Genomic DNA, 18,380 nt, shown 5'->3' with positions numbered 1-18,380 from the left:
TGAAAAAGACAAATCGTCCCGGTAAAAGAGCAGACGGAGCAGCCTGGTAATAGCCTTGGTGTTACAGCACCCTCCCATACACTCCATCCCATGGCACCATGCAATAAACCTGCCCCTCTGATTCAACAGAGGGACTCGTGGGCCACTGTGCGCCGCACTGCAACAGCCGCCACTCACGGTGATTGACAGGCACCTCATTAAAGTACTGGAGTGCAAAACAAACACTGGCGCTTGCAGTCATTTCCCCATATACGCTTCAGCAAATGAAGCATCTGGAAAGGGGAAACCGGAGAAAAGGAACAATCGTGGAAAGGCTGTGGCACAGCACTGAAAATAATAAAATAAATGAACAGGTAAATCAGGCCAGTAGCAGCATTCACACACAAACAAATAAAAATGCTGTAATACAAGGGAAACACTGCAGCGTTTCCCTTTTTCTTTTTTCATTATGGCCAGAGAGTGGATCCGACACCCCGGCCAAATTTCCATATTACTCATGAATATGCACAGCAACACTTGACTTCTCCCCCTTTGCTGTAATAGGGTGTTAAATGCCTCTGTCTTTCAGAGAAGGAGCATGGTTTAAAGGAATAAAAAAATGAATAAAAATACAGGAAGAATTCAAGGGGAAAAAAATTATGAGCGTATGGGACGTGTTACGTAATCAGTGTAGTCTGTCCAGACATTGTTTATCTGTTCTGCTTATTTGTTAATGTATTTAGAAGACTTTCTTCAGACACAGTGAGTTTGATGCCAACTGCCTGTGGTGCTACACGTGGATTATCAGGTCAAGAGAGGACACAAGAGATTAGGCCTTTAGGGCAGCGCTAGAAATTTGTGTGTGTGTGTGTGTGTGTGAGGACTTGTTCAAACATTCTGAATTAGATGGATATAATGTTGAGAAGTAGTGTGGAAGTAGCGTGGAAAGCATGGACAAAGGGGTAGGGCAGGGTAAGAGAGGAAACCGTGATTAAAAGGGCCTGGAGGAGCTTCATCTGAAGTCAGCATGTTGCCTCCACCATCTACACCCCTTCACTCTTATCACACAGAGTGAGGCCCAGGATGGAGCTGCGCCCCTAGGCCCATTACCGCTGCTCCATCAACTGTTCTCAGGGTTTAGGACAGCCCTCTACTACTGAGCCCGATCACACTTTAACAACAGACATGGAGATCCCCAGCATGCAGCGCTGCTCTGGGCCACACCCTCCACAAATCGGTGTCATTTTTGCTGCTGCCATTCAGACCAGCATAACCATTTAAGTGCACATTCATTGGTACCTTTGAACTGGAGTAAAATGGACACCCTCTTGGATTCCTGTTGGTTTTATTGATGGTAAATAAAAGGCATGCTCTTACTGGAACCCTTTCAGCTCTGCACCAATAACAGCCACTTAATTGTCTCAATAAATTCTCACCTCTCAGGAAATTCGAACGGCTCAGGAACCATTACAACAGTAATGAACACGACAGGCAGAAATACGTGCCTCAGCGGCAGCCCATTGTTTCTGTGTGTGTTTTATGATGATGATGCCAGCTCTCTGTTAAGCAGCCATGGTGTGGGACCAGAGGGCAAAAGGGCATGGATCAGGATATAGGGATCACAATCGAAAAGACGAAGACAATGAATAACAGAAGAGCTGTAGGGTTGTCTTTTGTCAGAAGGTTGTTGAGTGGGTGAGAGAGAGAAAACTGGACACAGGTGGAAGGATTGACAGGGAAGTGGAACGCAGAGAAGACTCACCAGAGAATAATTGAAAGAGAGAGGGAGTGTGTGTCAAAGGTTGCAGGGAGGTTCTGAAGGGGAGTAAGAGGAGGCGAATGAAACAGTGTGAGTGGACAAGGGCACAGGCTGTGGCCTCTGTGATGGGGAGGAATAAGTTTATTTGTGTGAGCACAGAGGTGAAATGGCTTTTCGCACGACACAATCCACAGAGCTCATCCATTCCCTCATTTTCCCTACGCCCCCCATTTGTCTCTGGTGAGCCATTGTTCTTTTTCTGTCCTCCTCTGTGATCACCTCTCTGCCTTTCATTCCTCTCAAACAATCTCTCATTTTCTTCTCCGCATTCATTCTCGTCTTCTCACATTTCTGCCTTATCATTTGCTCCCCTCTTGCTCTGACTGGTTGCACAAATAAAGATCTACGAAGGCAATTTAGCAGCAATAACTCTCCATCATTAGTCACCGTGAGTGAGGACCCACACACACAAACATTCTCAAAGCAACAAAGGATCACTTTGTCTAGGCTGTCAGTCACAAATACACACACACCTATTTGTATTACTCTCTTTGTGAGGATCCATTGTTATAACCCCAAAAGCAATATAAATGCATCTAATTACCCTAAACTAACCTCTGTTGCCAAAAGCCATTATAAATATCTCATGAATCAGGATTTGGTTGGGCAAACTTTTTCTATGTAACATTACCGATATGTTTACACAGACACAATATTTTAATCAGGCCAACCTAGGAAGACACTCACACTCACAGGGGTCCAGACCCCTGCCTTTTGTCACGATCCGGTCCGAAAGGGGGGTTACTCAGGTCCGGATCAGGTTCAGGATCCGGACCAGAGTTTCATTGTTGTCCTGTGTAATGTTCCCTAATCGTTTTCACCTGTGTTAATTGTATAAAGCTGCCCTGTTCGTTTCTGTCCGCGGTCAGGTCTTTGAAGTTATGTTCTATGTTCACCAGTGTCTTCGTCTCGGATGTCTCCCCTGTCCTGTGATTCACCAATTAAACCCCTGTTCCGTGATGTCAGGTGAAAGCGTCCTTCATTCTTCGTTCCTCGTCACTCCTCGTCCTCCTCTACGTTCACCCGCCGCGTCATTCCCGCATGGACGTGACACCTTTCCCCTCATACTGAGAAAATACTCAGACCTGAGTTTTATTGTTGTATCAACGTTTCTTCTCTATGTAATGATCAGTTTCCTCTATTATGACAGCACAATAATGTTATATTTGCAAAAATATTCTACTTGCAAGTTTACATTTGAAACTGGCAAACACAAAATGGTGTTAATTAATTTCATGCATCAAGTGGATTTGCTTTCACAGAATTTATTAAGTTATTATACAGTTAAAAAGTAAAAAAAAACTTCCTTTAAGTACAGTGTACCATAATCTAATGCATTTTTAAGTTGTGCCACACCAGTGAAAAACGGACCCAGCTGGTTCCATAATAATAACATGGTCACAAAAGACCATGTATGACCTACAACATGCACAACCTTACTTTCTTTCTCGCAGCAAAAATACTCAACACTCAACACAGACTATAAAATCCTATAAGACTATAGAATTGATATTGTCTATAAAATTCTATCATTAGCATACAAAGTTCAACATAGACTGGTAACCTGATTACCTGAGTGACTTGTTACCAGAATACTGCCCTACATGAGAATTCTGCTCACAAGAGCCTAGACTCTTACTGGTTGAATTAACAAATTCTCAGGTTGACGAGTTTGCTGCTACAGAGCTCCCCTGTTTTCTGAGTTTGCATCTCAGTTACAGTGTCAATTTTTAAGTTCAACCTAAAGACGCATAATTTTAGCCAAGCATTAATTAACAGTTAAAACCAACAAATACTATGATGCTCATCTCACCTAGGCTGTCCTAGATGGTCATCCCGGGCCATCGTTGCACTCAACATGTACACAGGCCACCTGTACAACATGTACACCTTAACCACTCAGTCCAATCCACCCAAGAATAATTATTTCTTTCTGAGTTGCTCCAGATCCTTGTTCCTGGTAATGAGCTGACAAGACGACCCAGCATAAAATGTAACAAAGGGTCACCATAGCCACCAACACCATATCGACTACAGCTTCAGGGACCTTCAAATAGACCAGTCGCCTTATAATGGACATTTTTGTTTCTTGGACAAATCATTACCAACTCTGCACTGACACCAACTGCAGGCTCACTCTGCCCTGAAAGGGTGCCCCACAAAATGTTAATTGTCGGTGCAGAGGTTCCTGCCTCATCCGAATCTGGCTGCTTACTCCAGTCATCTTCCTGAATCGTGACTCTGCTGGGCAAACTATTCCTTGGTGCGTTGGCTATCAACAGTCAGGGAACAAGAATGCAGGCATTGTGTCTGCACCTCCATCTGCCTTGTGAAATGTATGTAACCCAGGCCAGGGTTTCCAAAGAGAAATGCAAGGAATGCAATTCACATGATATATCTGTCTGCCTGTCAATTACGTTCTTCTGTCACTCATTTGCTCTCTTGCTAGGCCTATGTACAGCTCTGTGTGTCCTTTGTATCACTAACTTAGTGAGACACATACCTTCTCACAATCAAAGTGACAAAACACATTTCTACACAATTCTTTACATGTTTACATGATCTAATGTATATGTGCACCAGTGTGCGTACGATGGCACTACAGCAGACTCTGTGCTACCTCTTCAGTAACAGCCTATGTGTTATCCACAAACACACTAACACTTCCACAGAGAAGCCTAGGAGGGAGGGAGGAGGAGAAGAGATGTTAAGAGAAGCAAAAAAATACAATGGCTACTGTTAGTGACACAATGTGCGCACAGACCTTCAATTTAAATTTGTGTGGATTGTGTGTATGTGTGCATGTGGGGGCATGCAAGGATGAAACGAACATAACAAGAAAATTATTAATGACTACTGGGAGCTACACATCTCACATATGAGAGAAGGTGGAGAGTGTAAATGAAGAAGAAGTGTGTAACTGGGAGGGCTGAACAGATAAGAGCACGACTGGAAACCTCTCACATATAGTCCTGTCATTGAATGTATGTGTAGATATTGATTAATAGAGAGAAGAAAAAGAGACAGAGAAAAAAGAAAAAAATCTGAAGAAAAGAACGTAGCAGGCATGAAAGAGTGATTAAAGAGAACAAGGTGAAATGAACAATGTCACCATAAGAGCCTAAAACTGTAACAGTGAAAGGATGCAGATAGAAGAAAGCAACAAAGCAGAATAGAACTGGGAGGAGGGGGTTGCAAAAGAAATCAGGAAGTGGAAGCCATCAGTCTTTATTTTATATCTCAGCGTTATCACTCCATGCCAGCTCTATCTGCAAGCAATAACGTTGGAGATCAGAGCCTCTCAAATTTCTTCTGCTGATGCCTGCAGGGTCACTGACACACTTCACGTTGAGCGCTGTCCCTATAGAGAGCACGGCTTAGGAGATTTAAAAGTTGGCAAATGGCACCCAACACTGTAAACATGAAGAAGTCGACTATGGCTGTGTAAAGACCTGACCAAAAGAACAAAAACAGGTCACTGCAACACAAAAGCAAAAAAAAATATGTATCAGTTCAGGTATCCATCATTTATTTGAGCCATTACTGTTTTTGAGTGCTTCCTTCTAAGATCTCTTCATGTTTATTCCTCTTATTGTTTGTATCATTAATGTTGTACCAATCACATGAACCAGGGTCAGGTGGCCAAATACATTTTTCTCTGGCGTATTAACAGTTGAAGTTGCACAGTAACAGTGGGAGATTTGCATGATGTCTACATCGATTTAATGACTCCATTTTCCCAAGCACCTTCTCTATTACAGAAACAGGTCTCATTCTGCAATGAGTGAGAGAGAAAGAATCAGCACAATCACAGGATATAAACAGGCTAATGGGGAGAGTATGAGGCTGAGATAGATGGGGATAAACATCAGGCTTTTCCATTAGATGCAGTTGTAAAGTAACTGAGGAGAAGGAGGTCGCAGTGACCTTTTGTTAAATGCAGTGATAATGAAATTGTTACAGACCTCAAAGACAGAAAGTCAGTGTGTTATATCACACTGTCACTAAATATTAATAAATCTTACCTGCTCTACCTAATAGATGGAATTGATCGAAAAGAATCTTGAGCATTTTGTGTATTTTTTTGTTCTATTACAGGTTAAGGCAAATCGACCCAGCAGACAGCATTTTAGGTGAGAATAGATCATTCATAAGACTTGCTGTCCTTATTGTGTGGAAGTTTTTGCGCACATACTCAAAATTTAACAGAAGGGATACAAATGGAATATCTGCATAAGCTTATAGGGGCAGTGTTGCACAATCTGTTGCACTCAACAGATGATAATTTTAACATGCAGATATTAATTAATTTATATGTATTGCCGCCTTGACACTGACCCCTGCTGGTAAGGAGTACACACTACAGATTTTGAAGCACAGTATGGACGCAAGAATATCAGCACAAATATTGCAACTGTGTACGAATACGTAGCTCACAGCAAGTATATTTCTGTGGGTTTAAGCAGGATATTGTTTCTGTCATGGAAAGATACGAAAGACTAAAGAATTGTCAGGTCATTGTTTGTTTTCAAGTGTCTTGGATTATTCTGGTTCAGGAACACACTGACAGGCTAAGGAACACACTGTCAGAGGTGACCTTCTGCCAAAATAATCTTTGGAACTTAAGTCGGTAGCTTAAGAATTTGCTGAAACCAGTGTAAGCTGTATGCTGAGTTGACTCTTCTTTTCGGAAAAAATCTTCCAGCTTCATCATTCATCATACAGGATGATTTACGAGAACAACTGCGCACGCAGGCCTCCAGGCCGAGGCAAAACGCTGTGGCAAGTGGTGCGCGAAAAACCGGAAGTGCGGGAAACATTTAGCTAGGCTAAATGCTAATCCTGCCTGGTAAGCAGCAGCTTGTGTATTTACATCAACACCGAATGGTGCCAGAACTCTGTGCTAGTCTCTAGCTACTGATCATCGCTCGTGGAGTTTGTGACTGTGAGATGCAGACCTTTTTATTTACCATGAGAAATCACCTCAGTTTTTATTATTGGAATGTCACCCAATGATAATGTGAAGGAAGCGCTCTGCGTGCTGTACGGAGCTGTTAGCGATCTGCAGAATGTACACCCTGACGAACTGTCCATTATCGCCGGAGAATTCAACCATGCAAATCCTCCCTAAATTCCCTCCCCCATATCGGCCAATCTGACCACATCACTGTTACGCTAATTCCAGCACACAGACCCCTCATCAGGCGCACAAAAACAGTTCTGAAACAGGTGAGAACCTGGACAGCAGGAGACATTTCTGCTCTTCAAGACAGTTTTGAGTGCACTGACCTGGCAAATGTTTAGGGAGGCTGCAACCAATGGCGACAACACCATCAACTTGGAGGAGTACACGACATCAGTGAACAGCTTCATCAGCAAATGCACTGATGACGTCACAGTCTCCATGTCCATTACAACAAGACCAAATCAGAAGCTGTGGATGACAGCATAAGTACCTGAGCTGCTCAAAGCTCGAGACTCTGCCTTCAGGAAGAGTGACAAGGTGGCCCTGAGATCAGTGAGGGACAAAATGTCTTGAGCCTTTAGAGCAACAAGGCTTGAACAAGGGCAGAAAATCCACAGCCACTTCTGGGACAACAGTGACACATGGGGCATGTGGCAGGGCCATCACAAACTCCGGGACTAAAATATCTACATGTGACAGTGACCCCTTCCTACCAGAAGTGCTGAATGACTTCTACGCAAGATTCGTTAAACAGAACGATGTGACTGCGAGGAAATTCAACCCTTCTTCCAGTGATCAGGTGCTGTGTCTAACCACGGTGGACGTGAGGAAAACTCACGAAAGGCTGCTGGACAGGACAACATCCCTAGAAGAGCACTCAGAGGATGTGCAGACCAGCTGACAGATGTTCCCACAGACATCTTCAACAGCTCATTGAGCACCGCCATTATTCCTACAAGGCCACCACCATTGTACCCATGCCAAAGACGTCTTCAGTGTTGTGTATTGTCCCGTTGCACTTATACCCATCATGATGAAGTGCTTCGAGAGGCTGGTCATGAAACATATTGTGGAGGCAAAGGCCAGCCATGAGTTGGGACCATCATGCCTTGCGGGTGAGATACGTACCAACAGGACAGGCACACACGGGTACTGTAAATAATTATCCACGTTATGTGTAAATTAGTGGTGGGCCGTTATCGCCGTTAACGTGCTGCGTTAACGTGAGACTCTTATCGGGCGCTAAAAAAAATATCGTCGTTAATCTATTCACGAAGTTGGGTTGGGAGCTGGGTCTATACTACGCAAGATATTGTGCCGGAGTTAAATGGTTACACTAGATTTATAAGTATATTTCTTCTTTCTTGTGTCTTTTATTTTCTTATTTTCTAAAGACTTTTATTTTGTTTTTGAGACCCGGTTCAGGTCTCTTGGACACATGGCGTGAGCTGTGAGAGGTGCGTGGGGTTTGTGTGCAAAAAGTTATTTCTTTCATTTTAATTTATGTATATATTAGGAATATTTTGCATGTGTGTTATTTTGTGTATTTTTTTAATACTGTATATTGTAGAGAGAGGTGCAGAAAGACGCGATGGGTGACGCGATGTTCTGACTTTCTGTACAGGTATGCAGTATTGTAAATTGTGAATGCTTTATGTTAATGTTCAGTTCTCTTGGACACATGGCGTGAGTAGAGAGGTGCAGAAAGACGCGATGTTCTGATGTGACCTTGCTTTTTGTACAGAAAACACTTTGCACAGAAAATCTCTTGGGTGTCAGCTCATCATTTGTGGTTCAAGAAATGAAATCAAAAAGTTACACAACGCAGAAGAAGAAACACTACACTGATGACTTTCACCTTGATATTTTAGCGCGGATGTATACCCAGCCGAATTGCACTGTAGGGGGCGAGAACGAGTCTTCGAACTGTGAAATTACAACATCAAACGTGACGTGGTGTCAGGATTGCCTGCAGCTGGCCTCCACACCTGACTTTAATCCTGACGCCCCATAAATGCCGGAAGGTTCCGCCCGTTCGGGGTCGCTGGCATTTTCGTGAACTCGCTGCACGAACTTGACCTAGTTTTGTTTCATGCGTTTTGAGTTCTGGCAATCGCCACACGCCTACGGGTTAGTTTGTGTTTTTTCCCTTTTATTTCCCGTTTTTGGCCACCGCGCCATTGTTTATTTGTATTTGTTTGTTTGTTTATGAATAAAACCCCTTCCCAACATGTCAGACCTCTGCGCTTCCTTCCCCCGTAAGTCCGTAGTCGTGACAGAATGCCAGCGACCCACCCAAAAGCGCAGAGGTGGAAAACAGAGGAGAAGAAACGCCGCGAAGGACGCAGCCCGGCGCGGCGAACGCGGACACCAGGGGAGAGACGCGCCGCCCGTTCTGGTGGAGCGTTTTCTCCCCGAGAAGCCGTGGTACGCGGCGCCGCGTGATGACGTCACCCCCGGGAAACTCCGCGAAACCCGGAAGCGACAACGTCGGCGGGTGAGTGGGCGGAGCGAGGACGTTGGCGTCGGCAGCAGCGAGGAAGTGACGTGGGCAGCGAGCGCAGAAGATGCGACCCCCACGATCTTCGGCATGTCGAGCCAAGAACTCTGCGCTCTGCTGGCAAGGCTCCCCGTGGACTGGGACGACACGGACGACGACGAGAGCACGGGAGACGAGAGTTGGGCTCCGCCCATCGCGCCAGTCTGCGATCGTCGCAAGGTCCGTGGGGACCCACGTCACTTCCAGGGGGGTGAGAAGCGGCAACAACAATGGCGGCGTTCCTCCAGCGAGGAGGTGGGCAGCCTCCAGCCCGAATGGCCAGAGTACTGCCCATGGGAGCTTATCGCGCCATGGGTCCAGGATGTCCGCAGGGTGGACGACCCTTGGAGTCACCGGTGGGAGGACACGGATGACGAAAGCGATGATGACGTGGATTTTCGGTGGGCGGTCGGTGCCGGGATGGCTCCGCCCAGCGTGCGCGTCCGAGATCATCGCGGCGTCCGTGATGACCCATGTGACTTCCGGGGGTACGAGGTTGACACGGACGACGACCAGGATGACGCCGTTTGGGCAGTCGGTGCCGGGATGGCTCCGCCCATCGCGCCCATCCAGGAGCGTCACGAGGTCCGTGGAGACCCACGTCCCTCCCAGCAGTGTGAGGAAAGCTGGTGGAAGAGGGCGACGGGAGGTCGCCAGCCAGCAACTGCGCTGCCGGGACTGCCTCGCAGGGAATCCTCCATTCCTGCTCCAGTCAACCCCAGGGAGGAGGTTCCTGACCCGAATGTGCTGGTCCAAGGCGAGGTGGACAAGCCCCAAGGTACCCCTAAGTCCAGCCGGGGGGGGTGCTCCCCCAAAGAATTTTTTGGGGGGGTGCAGTTCGGGTTGGGGACTCCTCCTGAGGGGAGGGGAGGTGGGGAAGCGATGGAGCTGGGTCCTCCGGTAGCCAGTGAGGAGGGCGGGGCAGGCATGGGCCTGCGTCTGCCTCCAGAGGGGTGGAGCGCCATAGAGCCCCCGGGTAGGCATGAGGACCCAGCTGGGACAGGCAGGAAGAGGGCCTGCTTGTCCCAACGGACGCAGAAGGGGCTAGCCGGATGGTCTGGCAATGCCCCCCCCTTGGCACCAGGGCCGGGCAGCGAGAGGGGCTGCATAGTCCCAGAAGGCACCAGCCTGGGGTGCCTGGAACAGTCGCCGGAGGCTCTGGGACAATCTCCCTGCGCGGTGCAGGGGGTGACACAAGATGTGTCAGAGGGGACATGTGGAGACAGGGCCCACACGTACCCAGATGGATCGGCCCTGATTATTGTGTGCAGGTACGGGAGTCCGGGGCCGTCATGCGGGACCACGCCGGGGAGCCAGGCCGAGGGTCCGGGGCCGCCATGCGGGACCCACGCCGGGGAGCCAGGCCGAGGGTCCGGGGCCGCCATGCGGGACCACGCCGGGGAGCCAGGCCGAGGGTCCGGGGCCGCCAAGCGGGACCACGCGGGGAGCCAGGCCGAGGGTCCGGGGCCGCCAAGCGGGACCACGCCGGGGAGCCAGGCCGAGGGTCCGGGGCCGCCAAGCGGGACCACGCCGGAGAGCCAGGACGAGGGTCCGGGGCCCGCCAAGCGGGATCACGCCGGGGAGACAGGCCGAGGGTCCGGGGCCGCCAAGCGGGACCACGCCGGGGAGCCAGGCCGAGGGTCCGGGGCCGCCAAGCGGGACCACGCCGGGGAGCCAGGCCGAGGGTCCGGGGCCGCCACGCCTGACCACGCCGGGGAGCAAGCCCGAGGGACCGGGGCCGCCACGCCTGACCACGCCGGGGAGCCAGCCCGAGGGGACCGGGGCCGCCACGCCTGACCACGCCGGGGAGCCAGCCCGAGGGACCGGGGCCGCCACGCCTGACCACGCCGGGGAGCCAGCCCGAGGGACCGGGGCCGCCACGCCTGACCACGCGGGGAGCCAGCCCGAGGGACCGGGTCCTCCAAGGGGAGGATACAGCAGGGCAGGAGCCCTGTGGTTGCCGCCGTCCGCCCCGCCGCCTCCACTGATGGTACTGTTGGGGCTCCGAGGACGTAGCCCTTGGAGGGGGGGCTCTGTCAGGATTGCCTGCAGCTGGCCTCCACACCTGACTTTAATCCTGACGCCCCATAAATGCCGGAAGGTTCCGCCCGTTCGGGGTCGCTGGCATTTTCGTGAACTCGCTGCACGAACTTGACCTAGTTTTGTTTCATGCGTTTTGAGTTCTGGCAATCGCCACACGCCTACGGGTTAGTTTGTGTTTTTTCCCTTTTATTTCCCGTTTTTGGCCACCGCGCCATTGTTTATTTGTATTTGTTTGTTTGTTTATGAATAAAACCCCTTCCCAACATGTCAGACCTCTGCGCTTCCTTCCCCCGTAAGTCCGTAGTCGTGACACGTGGTAACATGGATGCAGCTATTTAACTGAATAAACAGTTGGTAAACACAAGTACATCTTATTGAACATAATTTATGTTCATCACCATTTATCATAGTAGAACAGCTTTCTCAAGCAGTTTGTGGTGCATTTTGGAAACAGGAGATTAGCCCCTGGTCTAATGCGCCACCTGGCTTGAGAAACCCGTTCTCAAAGGCTTACTTTGTCATTATTTGGGTAGCACACATATTCTGAATGCCTTCGGCAGAATTCAAATGAGCCATTTTAATCTAGATTAATCTAGATTAATGTAAATTAATTTTGTTTACTCTAGATTAATTCCAAGATTACAGTGAGATTAATCTAGATTAAGAAAATTAATCTATGCCCACCTCTAGTGTAAATGTGTTCTGTTGGGGTTCAGTATGTGTCAGTTCTGGGGATTTCATGTAGCATGTGCAAGGGTGGAAGCAGAACAAAAGGAGTAGATGTACAGGGTCAGAGGAGAAGAAGGGCCGCCTCCCTGTTATATGTAGCCTGAGGAGTCGGTATTGGTTGTTGGTGCCGCCTACTGGCTTGTGTTCAATAAAAAGTGATTTACTGAAACCTTCATAATGGACAAGACTTCACATTGGTGTTAGAAGTGGGATTGCCAGCCACGCCCCGAAAGGAAACGGAAGAAGTAAGAATCAGGTTAGACCGGGATGCTAAGCTTTATGCCCTACCTGGTCGGCCCAATGGAGCGAGCGAGTGGCAGAGGAGTGGCCTAGTGGCGGCCGAGTGACTCCAGCGGAACGACTCTTCATGGCCGCCAGCAGCAGCGCCCTCCACGGTGAAGCTTCCAGACGGCGGTCCACGTCGAGCTCGCTCTTGAGGGGGAGGCCCTCAAGGTTCTGCTCCACCTATCGGAGCAGGCACAGCGCGACTACTCCGGCCTGCTCAACGCATTGGAGCGCCATCATATTACAGGCTACAACCGGGCTGACAGAGACCGGGCGCAAGTTTCACTGGAACGGGGAATGTGAGCAAGCGCTCTGGGAGTCGCTGGGACACTGGGGCTGGGCATTTTGACGGTGAGGTGGCTACGGGACTGTTTTTATTAGCCGGGCTGCCGGCGGGACACTGTACTATTTGTACACACATGTGATGCCTGTATTGCGAAAAAGGGACCAAGTGGAGGCTCACGCGCCCCTATGCAGCCCTACCTCGCAGGCAAGCCCATGGACAGGTCCGCCAAGCAAAAGGCCATGCTGATGTTTGGGCGGGAACTTAGAACTCCAGTAGACCTAATCTTCGGTCGGCACAGGAGCCTGAGGTTGGTCAGGGTCTGAGTACCTGTCACAGCTGCGACAGTGGATGATGACGCATGAGATGATGCGACAGCACCAGGGGGCAGCCACATTGGAGCAAAAACCAGCACATGACTCGCAGAGCTGCGGCATGGACTTGTCAACCAGGTGTGGGTTTACTGCCCCTCCCAGAAAAAGGGGCAGACACCAAAATCGGCCAGTCACTGGCGGGGGCCAGGACAGATGTTGCAGAAAATCTCAGAGGTTGTGTACCTACTGTGGTCCTACATCGCGACCGACTGGCCCCTTACCACCCTCATGGAGAACAGACTGAGAACACTCCATCTCCTGACGTCACCTTGTGCATGGAGAACTGGGGCGAGGCCTCGCAACAGGACCTAAGTGTGACTCGGCCACGGCGGTCACACAGACCTCCCCGTCGGCTGTTGTCTAGTGTGTGGACATTGTGTCGGTTTGGGATGTGTGAGTTCTGGGGATTTCATGTAGCATGTGCAAGGGGGAAGCAGTGAACCGGGGAGTAGATTTACAGAGTCAGAGGAGAAGAAGGGCCGCCTCCCTGTTATCTGTAGCCTGAGGAGTCGGTATTGTTTTTTTGCGCTAAGATTTGCTGAAACCTTCATTATGGACAAGACTTGCGGTGATGACTCATCACAATATGAAGACCTTGCTGCCCTCCACCCTAGACCCACTGCAAAAGTCTGAACTGCTCCACGGACGATGCCAGAAGCCACCTCCCTGCATCTGACCCTCACCCACCAGAACAGTAAGGACATATACGCACAACTGCTGTTAATTGACTTAAGTACATTCAACATAATTCAATCATTCCTCAGCACCTGGCCAAGAAGCTGAGCCTGCTGGGCCTGAACACCTCCCTCTGTATCTGGATCTTGGGCTTCCTGACCGAGAAACATCAGTCTGTCAGGATCGGGAAAAGCATCTCCAGCACCACCACACTGAGCACTGGAGCTCCTCAGGGCTGTGTGCTCAGTCCAATGCTGTTCACCCTGCTGACCCAAAACAGTGTAGCACAGCTCCAATCACGTCATCAAGTTCGCCAATGACACGAACGTGGTGGGTCTCATCACCAAGAACGATGAGTCAGTGTACAGAGAGGAGGTGCAACGACTGATGGACTGGTGTAAAGTCAACAATCTATTTCTGAATGTGGACAAAATTTACATTTAAGGCATTTGGCAGATGAAGGAGATGATTGTTGACTTCAGAAGACAATGGAGAAACACAAGAACACAAAGCTCCTCAGTATTCAATTAGAGGAGAACCTCTCCTGGAATCTTAACACCAGCTCAACAGCCAAGAAAGCCCAGCAGCGTCTGTACTTTCTGCGGATGGTGAAGAAAGCCCATCTTCACCACCTTCTATAGAGGGACCATTGAAAGCATTCTGACCAGCTGCCTCACAAGACTATGTTTTCAGACATAGCAGCATTAGTCACATGACTCCATTTGACCAATCAGATGCAGTCGCATGGCCGCACACAAACTTGGGGCAGCATAGCGGCACAAAACTCTGTCTAAAATGGTGCCATGAGCTAAGTAGAACACTGTATATTTTCTATAGAGGAAGGAATTCACATTATTGTTTAGCCATGTAATTTAATATATCAAGGCCTACACATATCATTAGCACATTATCATAAGATAGTTTGTATGGTCAGATTAAGTTCATTCATCTAAAAAAAAGAGATATTACAATTAATCAGTTAAGGGTGGTAGTAGCCTAGTGGGTAACACACTTGGCTATGAACCAGAAGACCCAGGTTCAAAATCCCGCTTAATACCATTGTGTCCCTGAGCAAGACACTTAACCCTAAACTGCTCCAGGGGGACTGTCCCTGTAACTACTGATTGTAAGTCGCTCTGGATAAGGGCGTCTGATAAATGCTGTAAATGTAAGTTACTCAGTACCTGAGAAGTACACTACACTAATATTACACTTTGCTTTGGCCCTTTTGTCTCCCCTAGCCTACATTTCACCAGTCCTAAATTGTTCACGTTTTGATGGGGATGTGACAACAGTTAACACACACTAAGCAGGCTAGTGTTATAAAATTACATCAAGGTGATACATTTGCATGTTTACATATAAAACACCAATTTAAAAGTTATATGATCACAATGCATGCACACTAAATGCACCTCAATAATTAAACTGGTCTACAGATTGCCTTCCAACTCGCTATGAACTGTGTTGGTATGCTGTTTTAATGGACTTTCTTTCTAGATATTCTCAAAACTTCACCTAGGCCCCCAGATCCAATTCCTCTGTTTACAAACAACTCAGAACATTTAAATCTGATAGGTTGTTCATCAAAGGGCACCCTCAGTTGGCCCTGGTAGTGGTATGCAAGTCATTTTGAGGAAAGGAAAGCATGGAACCAATGTATTTCCATGCAGTTGCAGTATGTGTCTCAGAAAGAAATAATATATATGGGGAAGTCACAGGCCTGCTCTCACTGAGCTGACAGAGGTACCAGTTAGAGGCAATGCAGTCTGACACTGACAATCACAGGTGACAGGTCTGAAATCTATAATATATGGGATCCAATTCCCCCTGAGAAAAAACAGTTCTGACAAATTTACACTAGGGGATTGAGAGAAATGTATGTATGTACGTCTGTGTGTGTGTGTTTTAAGCATTTCGGCACATGCACCTCATCAATGTATCATTACGCAGCAGCTCATAGCATCACAAGAAGGAGAATCCTATTTTTAAAGTCAGTGTCCCTATCTATTTTCCCTCCTCTTCTATTCAATCCCCTCTCTCCCTCTCCCTCTCTTCCCTTGACCAACTTCTCAAGGTGGGGGGTGACAGGGTTACATTTATCCTACTGAAGATGCACCTGAGTGCCCAAATGCACACACACACACACACACACACACACACACACACACCAGGCTACATTCTATCCTCATGAATCAACTATCTCAAAAATATACACAAACACACAGAAATAATGTTGAGCAGGGAGAGGTGAGGGGCAACAAAAACACAGTTATGCAGGTAGGATATTGTAAGGCCGAAATGTGAACAAAGAGGAAAGGATTTGCCAATCCTAAAGACATTGAATCGAAGGACACCTGAATGTCCTACTGAGCAGAGCAAAAAAATATATTACACAAACTGAGCAGCAAAATATGGTACATTTCAATCATATACCCATTTCCATGACAACCACGGAACAGTCAGAACACAAAAAGTTGTAATTTTCATGGTGCTGATAAAGGCTGACATACCAAAAGCAGTTAAGAGAAGAATAGAGATAAATTTGCCAAGTAATTAAAGTAACTTAACATACATGCATTAAAAACAAGCCAATGTATATAATCATATCTATGTAATATTACATCTTCTCACATACTTTAAATAAAAGTTACATTTTGAATACGATTTTCCCTTTTTTTATCCAAAGTGATAAAGGGTTCAAACAGAAAGCATGCTCATGAAGCAACTAATAAATTGAGACATAGTGCAGCATTAGCCACTTACTCTGTTATCTCCTCAGTAACAGTGTGCTCAACTTGTAGGCGGGAGTTGACCTCTATGAAGTAGTGCTTCCCATTTTTGTCCACCAGGAACTCCACAGTACCAGCATTTTCATATCCCACCTACACAAGAACAAAAAGAGGCATGACTGTGTGGCACGATAGCACAACATCATATCAAAAGTATAAAGAAACAGTGCAATTATGACCCTGACTGAGACAAACCACCCATATATTTAAAAAAGGCATTAAACTCTTCACAGTTATATAAGACATGAACAACGCTTGATTTTAAAGAAAGAGACACAACTGTGATATGACTATTCCAGTCATTCATTCTTATGTATCATGTAACTGTAGTTTGTAGAAAATGGAGACCATTAGTCATTCAAATACTCTAGGAAAACATAATCTCTTGACACAAACACATTAGAAAGTGTGGCTCACAGGCAACCACCACATCAGAGACTTTTTTAGAAGAGGAAAAGGCACTAAAGCTACCACGGTGAGGCTAGGAAATAACAGTCCCATTGGCCTATAGGGTAGTTTATCAATCAGACATGCTGGATTGCCATCAACACCATAAGGCACACAGATGCAATACTATATGAAGTCACACACTCCTTTATTATTTCTATGGTCAAACATACTGTGACAACACACACAGAAAGTTTGCTGTAGATATGACAACAAAAAGCCCTTAAAACACAAGACATTAATCATACAGTGACTAGCTAGCCATGAGTATGATTCAGTGTTTGGGGATGTAGACTAGTCACTAACAAGCCTTTAACATGGCTAGTTTGTGTGGAAGACAGGCCGCATGAAAGACCTGATTTATTGAGAGACACTGAGGAATATGGGGCCATTTCACAAACCAGTAAAATAATTAAATGAAATATAAAATATCCCATAATCATCTCGTAGATTTAATCATGTTCCCATCTTCCCTTATGTTCCCATCTTCTTTAGGTGTGGCCTGGTGAAAGCATGAATTCTGCTTTCAACTGTTTCCTGAGATTCTATGGACATGAAATAGCACATCAGCTGCACAGTTATCAATTCTGACAAAGGTTCTGAGAAGGAGAGCTGTTCTACCCCAGGACAGTGCTGAAGTCATGATTCATTGGTAAGACATGTGAAATGTCAGCCCTGCCACCCGAACCGCAGTCACTGGGCCCTCGTTAAGACCCCTTGAGTCTTGTGACCTAATGGCATTCAAACCAGCTCAACTGAAGATGCTGGCAGATTCACCCAGCAGCATGACACAGAATCCTCCATGGCCATGGAAGAATAAAAATGGTCTGAATCTGTCTGCTTAGGGCTGGGCACAGACTGCATGAATAAAAATGGCAGTGCCAAAGGAAGAGAGGAAGGGTGAGAGAGAGTAGAAAGGATATGAAAGCATAGAGATAAGCAGAGTAGGGAGGATTGGCACCACCTTTGCAAAAAAAAAAAAAAAAAAAAAGAGGATTTGGCTCATCGGTTGGCTGGAGCGAGGTTCAAAGCTATCACCGTGGTAACGCCATGTAATTATGTATAGCACGGATATCCAGGGAGGTCCTGACCTGACCTGACCTCCGTCCAGGCAAAGGCTGGCAGGACTATTAGGAATACAGTACCCTTCAAACCTAGCGACCACCCTGACCCTCCCCCACTTCACTCTCTCTATCCCCCACCCGCTCCATCCTGTCATGCTTTCTCTTCAACAGCCCTGTGGGGATTGGGGATAATCCCATGCCAAAATTCACTGTAATCTGATCCAATTTTTCTCCACAATTCATCGCTGCCTCCTAATCCCATCTCCAGGCGGGCCGGCCAACAGTCGCTTCTCCAAACACTGATTAACACGTAGATTCGTGAATATTTCACAAGAAACGTTAAATGAATATTCACACATGGCATTAGACCATGGAAACTTTTACT

The 18,380-nt window shown here is 47.3% G+C and overlaps 1 protein-coding gene across 1 annotated transcript in view; it reads right to left on the bottom strand.

Annotated features, from left to right (window-relative positions):
- pcxb (pyruvate carboxylase b) overlaps nt 1-18,380 on the bottom strand; it is a 126,312-nt gene that overhangs the window by 86,360 nt on the left and 21,572 nt on the right. The window contains exon 8 of the mRNA XM_028963971.1: nt 16,459-16,577. Within this exon, the coding sequence (XP_028819804.1) occupies nt 16,459-16,577 (119 nt within the window). The remainder of the gene's footprint in view (nt 1-16,458; nt 16,578-18,380) is intronic.

This window comes from Denticeps clupeoides, chromosome 1 (genome assembly GCF_900700375.1).
Source record: "Denticeps clupeoides chromosome 1, fDenClu1.1, whole genome shotgun sequence".
Taxonomy (NCBI): Eukaryota; Metazoa; Chordata; class Actinopteri; order Clupeiformes; family Denticipitidae; genus Denticeps; species Denticeps clupeoides.
Note: the sequence above shows the minus strand (reverse complement) of the source record. Positions and strands in the feature narration are given on the sequence as shown.